General features: G+C 33.3%; 1 protein-coding gene across 1 annotated transcript; it reads left to right on the top strand.

Moving 5' to 3' along the window:
- Positions 1-206: 206 nt before the first annotated feature.
- On the top strand, positions 207-1,552 carry LOC114715133 (UPF0481 protein At3g47200-like). The gene has a single exon (XM_028899924.1). The coding sequence runs from the start codon at positions 269-271 to the stop codon at positions 1,550-1,552; it is 1,284 nt and encodes a 427-aa protein (XP_028755757.1). The 5' UTR covers positions 207-268.
- The last annotated feature ends 5,425 nt before the right edge of the window (positions 1,553-6,977 follow it).

Genomic DNA, 6,977 nt, shown 5'->3' with positions numbered 1-6,977 from the left:
CCAATAAGTTCCATGAGAAATTTCATATTAAAGGAAGGAATATCTCAAGAAACCGTCATGCAGCTTCATCTTCATGCTGAAAAAGCAACCTGCGAAGTTTCTTTATGGTCAGCCATGCTGAAAAAGCCCTGCCATGGCTTGAGGATATGCGTCAGCTCCTTTTTCCTCTTTCCGTCAAACATATGATCTGGGAACTACTAGTCCAATCCTCCTCTTTCATTACGTTTGGTGGATCTTATCTCTCCCTCACTTTTCTTTTCCCCTTTAGATGGCAATCAGTAATCACAACAATTTTGTAATTGAAATGGAGTCGATGCTGGAAGAAGCTGAAACAGACATGGCTGCTGAGTGCTGCTGCATCTATAGGGTGCCGAATGATATACGCAAATTGAATGAAGATAGCTTTACCCCAAAGGTGGTTTCTATTGGCCCTTTTCACTATGGGCATCCCAGACTAAAAAACATGGAGAAGTACAAGCTTGTGTATCTCAAGCAATTCCGTAAAAGAATTTCCAGCACCATAAGTTTGGATAGATTAATCAGCTTCGTAGAAGAGATTGAGCCGGGCGTTCGTCTTCATTACTCAGAGCCTATTGAGCTTAGCAATCAGGAACTTGTGAAGGTGATTCTGCTGGATTCTTGTTTCTTATTTGAGCTATTTTTGAGGTCATATTATAGTGAATGGGATGGTGTTATTATGTTAAAACCATGGCAAGCCACTACCGTAAGAATAGATTTGCTCTTACTTGAGAACCAGCTGCCTTTTCGTGATCTTGAAAAGCTATTCAGTCGGGTTTTTCCCTCCAGCATGACTAATGACAGAAACCCTTCATTTCTTCATCTAACTTTTGACTATTTTGCTTATTACAACAACGTGAAATTGCAACCTCAAGGCGTTACCATTAGCCACTTCGCAGATCTTATTAGGACGTTTCACTTACCACCAATGAGTAGTCAACCAAAGAGATTGCGCAAATCAGTAACATATGTTCAGAGTGCAACTGAGTTAGCTGAAGCAGGGGTGACACTTAGAAAAAGTACAAGCTCATGCTTGCTAGACTTCAAATTTTCAGGAGGAATTCTTGAAATACCAGAATTAAAAGTGGATGATTGGACTGAGACTTTGCTTAGGAATCTAGTGGCGTTAGAGCAGTGTCACTATCCTTCTGATTCTTACATCACTGATTTTGTTGCCATTATGGACTTCCTTATCAACACAAGCAGCGATGTGGATCTCTTAGTTCAGGAGGGAATCATCATTAACTGGTTAGGAGAATCCAATTCTGTGGCCAACTTATTCAATAGTCTTTGGAAGAATATCACACATGTAGATTTCAACTCCCATTACTCAAATGTTTGCAAGGACTTGAATGCCTTTTGTAAAAGTCCTTGGAACAACATGAAGGCCACTTTGAGACATGATTACTGCAACACTCCTTGGCAAACTGCTGCTTCTATTGCTGGAATTCTGCTCCTTCTTCTCTCGTTAATACAAGCAGTCAGTTCTATCTTACAAGTGTTGCAGCAATTTAAGCAAAGCTCATCGCATTGAGGTTCTCTTTTCCATATATTGTAATGTGCAGCAATTTTTATGGGAGTTGTTAAGAAATAATTGTCTAGAGCTGTCATCCTTAATACCCATGTATTCTTCTCATCAAAGTCTCTCAACTTGCTTCAATGTAAAAGTCACTTATTTAATTAGCATTGTTTAGCTGATTATGTATCGATCTATTCTTTTCTTCCATGTGTGACCAGATTTAAGATTGTGAGAATATTGGTGGAAACCAACTTCCTCATGTAAGGATGACAGAAATTCTAACTTGTAATATTCAGTGGGAAAATTTTGAATGCTAATTTTGTTGAGTATTTCTGCAATACAATTAGCACTTAAATGATGTTAGGAGTAAGGGACAACGTTGCTTGCCATTGGACAACAGGGCATGTGGTTTCAGCAGGTTAGACAATAGGATGGCAAGGTTAGGCAGGACATCACGTTGTGTGGCTACTAATGTTGCCGGAACCATATCAGTCCGTCTTTCATCTTTTCATCTAAGCCATAAACTTCAATTACGTGAGTATTTGGGTCAGCCAATGCCCTCCATAACATCATTTAGAATTGGCCCCCTCCATTCTGAAGCATCAAAGGCCTCAGAACTGAAAATACAGACTCTTGTGACTGATTCGATGTCTTCAACTTCCCTGTTGATTTCTTTGTTCTGTTCCTCATCTTTAGTTTGTGGCTTGTCCATGTAAGTTTTGCTAGGAAGGACATAATGAAGAAGAAGATGCCAAATTACAGAAGGCCAATAATTCTGGAAATTACTAGAATAGCCCACATTAATGGAGGGACATCATGAGTTCAGACGATTTTTATCAATAGAGGATGGCTTCAAATTAACTAGGAAGTAGTTTCCCCTTGCTACACCAAAGATGTAGCGTTTAATATCTTAGTTCTGTGTTTTAGTCTGGTCTCTTGGCTTTTTGTTTCATGCAGTGAAACCAAGAGGAAACAGAAAGTCCGAATCAGAAACAAAGATCAATCACTTGTTACTTGGAATGCCCACTATCTCAAACCCATGGGCAGGAATTTCGAGTCCTGAATTAGTGAACAAGCTCCAGTTGAAGGAACAGCATTTGTTTGAGATAAATGTATGGATGCATTTCGATCTTTTCTGATCCTATGCAGAGATAAGAAGGGGAATTAGATTTGGGTACGATGACAAATACACACATTCACATTAATTAGACGAGATTAAGTGCTATTCCTTTCTTTCTTTCTTTCTTTCTTTCTTTCTTTTTGGTGTGTAGTTAATTGCACAAAGAAACTTCTTCAGCAGTAGAAACTAAGCAAAATTACATAACGCAACTCACACATACCATGGCACATAATCCTATCAAGAAAAAACAAAAAGAACAAACATATAACATGACCCTTAAAATATGTAATATTAGTTTGAAATAAAAAAGGCTGAAGCTTTTAGAAGTGAAGAGAATCATTGGGCCATGAAATTTATCTGGGTATGCATGTGTCTTGATAGCACATCTTCAGTTATAGAAGTAATAGCTTTCAGCCTGTATGATCTGCAGTATATTGAATTCCTGCCACACTGAGGTCAAGTCCCTTATACAGGACACGAAGTACGATGAATACATTCTGCTCGTTCTTGGTGTTAAGAGTCAATACTTTGGATCTTTTTATCTTTGGATTTGTTATAAAATTAGCTTCTTTTTTGGTGGAAATCCAGTACCATAAGTGAGGAAGAAGTAACAGTGTTTACAGATAGGAGTGTGAAGGAGAGAAACATCCCAGAAACTGCAATGCAGCTTCGTGATTATTGGGAGGCAAAAGTAAAGACTTGTGTTTCAGAAAGTGCTTATTGTGTGAGATGGGAGATAATGTTTTGACTGGGAAATTGACTTGGACCAGTTCGCTTTCTCTCTTGGTTTATTGTAAAATTCTTTTCACCCAAAATTTTTTTCCTCTACCATCATTAACATTATTGTTTTCCTGGTAGAACAATTACACTCAATATGAGAAGCAATAATTCAGCTCCAGAGAAAGGAAAAAAAACAGAGAAGCAATAATATATATATATTTGCTAAATTTGAGAAGCAGTACCTTTCAACAAGATAATTAAGTTGGTTATGGTATATAGGGCACTAAAATCATATTTTGAGATTCAATTTATAATTAGTGCCGTATCCATGTCATGTATAGGGGTTATTGTGTCCCCCCAGCCGCTCTAAAATGATTTTCTTTTATCATGTATGCAATATTACTAAGTAATTTATATTTGAATATTGCTGGGTTCAAATGAAAAAAAAAAAGTAATTTTTTGATTTCATTTTTAAATCATCAACTTTGTTTGGAGGGCATTGACTCATCCCTCACAGCCCACTTATTTTTGATTAAATTATTTTGATCTTTAGTCATGGCAAGAAAAATTATTCAGTAAATAAGTGGTGATTTATGAAAGCAAGCACAGGCTAAGGGCCCATTTCAACTCTCATAAGTAGTTTTTCAACTACAATTTAAGAAATATAAAATAAGTATGTGAGAGAAGTTTTGTCTCGATTTATATAAAATGTGTTTATATTTGTTTTGATTTATATGAAATGTGCTTATAACTAAGATATTGAAAATCAGACAAACCTTTGAACCAGCCAAGATAGTAGGTTAAAAGTTAGTGGGTCAAATCGGAGTCAAACTAATGAAAGATAAAAAAATAAAAATTAAATTAATTTAATATCTTGAATCTCTAGCAAAATAATCATATACTTATATTTTCTTTTCGTTTTTCTTATAATTCCCTTGACCAATTGATATCATAACATCATATTATTAAATTCACTAAATATTTATTCTAGCAAAATATCAAAATAGATTTATGACCTCAATAAAATCACGAAATAATCCTTTAGTTACTACTAATTAATAATTTTTTAACAGCAAAATAACTTTGAAAAAACACACATACAAGCAACTGGGTTAACCCATTAAAATAGTCAGGTTGACTGGATTACACGAAGTCACCCCCAATCAACCTACCATTGGCTTTCTGTTGCCGACCAGACTGGCCAGGTGACTAGTTGGCAAGTTTTTGGTCTAATCCTACTAGTTCGGTTTAGTTTTTAATACTATGTTTATAAGTGATTCTAAACTACATTTAAGTCCAAACTAAGGCTGAGTTCTGAAAAAATGGGGTAGGGTGCGAGATGAGGCCTTCATGAATAAGACAGGGAGAAAGAATGAAGGGGAGGAGAAAAAATCATGGAAAAAAAAACATTCCTTTACAATTTTGTTATAATAATAGAAATAATGAAAAAAAAAATGGCGAGGAAAGATGAGTTCCTGAAAATGAAAGTGTGAAAGGAAACTATGAATGGGCCAGAGAAATAAATTTGGCTCCTCACCGACAGGTCTAGAGCTGCCACACGCATGCCGAGGCATGTAAAACTTTTTATCCTTTCTTTAAGTTGAGAAACTTTTTTTCCTTATTTTTCTTTTTTACATTTTCATTTTTATAATTTTTTTAAATTTATTTACATACTATATATTTACCTAAAATAATTAATACTCCCTTCGTTCCTTATTATAAGAGACGAATAACCGAATTACGTTGATAAAAAAAACAGTTAAAATTAGTTAAGAACAATTAATATGTAAAAAGTATAATTTTTTTCCAAAAATACCCTCATTAATAAGGAGAGAGAACAATGGTAATTTATTAAAAGAAAGAGAAGTGGAAAGGAGAGAGAGTGTGAGTTGGAGACAATAAATATGGGTAAAATAGGAAATCAACACAAAAAAGTAGAGACAACTTTTAAGTGTCTCTTATATATAGGAACATACCATAAGCACCAAATGTCTCTTATAATAAGGAACGGAGGGAGTATAAAATAAGGGTAAATGTATATTTAGCACATTAATCTTATTTTTTTAAATATATTTAGCATCCTGATTTCATATATAATACATCCAACACCCTCATCTTATTTTTCTGATGTATCTAGCATCTAAATGTTTTTTTTTAGTTACAGCACTCCAAATTTTACTGTGTTAGATGCATAAAAAATAAGATTAAATATATCAAAGCAATAAAACCAGGACATTGGATCTACTATACAAAAAATTAAGTATAATTAGAAAATAAGATCAGGTATTAAATGCACTCTTACCCAAAAATTGAACATGTAAACGTATTTTATTATTATTAGTAATTTGTAAGATATATTATTATCTTATAAATTTGTTAATTTAATTATGAATTGAACTATTTAAGTTTATTTTTAAATTATTGGATAAAGTAATATTTTATTTTTATGCATACATTATTATATATGCATAATATTATTTTTATTTAATTATTATATTACTGCTTCGGCTATCAGTACGACCCATCAGTGTGTCCAATTCAACTTTTAAAATATTGTCATAAATTACAATTTGGAGGGACTCTTTCGCAACATAGGCAAGGTCTGTAGGGCTGCCAATTTAAATGGTGAACATTTTTAAGGGTTAACTCTTGAAAATTAAGCATTCGCCATGTTAAAGCCAGACAAAACAGAATCTAAACCGTGTTAACCATAATCTCATTTCACTTTATTTATTTAATTTTGATTTCGACATTTAGACTTTAAGATAATTTATGTTTTGTTTTTTAAGACTTGTATTTGTATTATTCAAATTTAAAGCTTGATTTGATTCTGATCTTTTGAAATTTATATATGTATAAAAATATTCTTCGGGCTTTCGGTCCCACCCTTAAACCATGTCACCTGGGGTCACTGGTCAGGATGGAAAAAAAATCCAAATTAAGGCAAAATGACTTATTTGGGCCCGACCGATTCATTTTGACAATTCTAAAGACCATCTATGAAATAGACTTCCACTTTGCATTCATTTCTATGACTACAACACTGACTTGCACGTGTTTTGGCAAATTCAAAGTACTATCTCCGGTTTTAATTATAAAATTTCATTCGTAGGTTATGAAAAAGATTTTATAATCAAAATCAACAACATTAAAAATATAAATTTGAGTTGTGTTTGTTAAAAAGAATAAGAAGTTTTAAGAAAGGCGAAATTAGAAAGAAAATCTCTAGTGTATTAAAAAAAAGAGGAACATCTCCACTAGTATATGTAGTTGACCATCATAGCTTTTTATTATTTTCGATTAATAAAATACATGCCTACCAAACATAAGTCTTCTATCAATATAACTAAAGAAATGTGACTCGGCGACTCCGATAAGAAACTATGCTATTCTCTACAGTTGAATTATAATATTATCCCTTTTTTATTGGAAAATATATTTATGTCATTTATTCCTTTTCTAAATTTTTATGTTGAAATAATTTTTTTTTAACAAAATAAGGTGCTTAAATACTCTAAAGTTATCCATGAAAAAAAGCATTCAGCACCTGAAATTTTCTTTTCTCTATGTCCTGAAAGTTTATTAAGAAAGAGAACTTTT

Source organism: Neltuma alba, unplaced genomic scaffold, assembly GCF_004799145.2.
Source record: "Neltuma alba isolate B1F8T4 unplaced genomic scaffold, ASM479914v2 tig00011576_pilon, whole genome shotgun sequence".
Classification (NCBI taxonomy): Eukaryota; Viridiplantae; Streptophyta; class Magnoliopsida; order Fabales; family Fabaceae; genus Neltuma; species Neltuma alba.
This window is presented reverse-complemented; position numbering and strand designations above follow the sequence as displayed.

Excerpts from the sequence above, each read along its gene's own strand:
- LOC114715133 (XM_028899924.1), top strand. The coding sequence starts at position 269 with ATGGCAATCAGTAATCACAACAATTTTGTAATTGAAATGGAGTCGATG.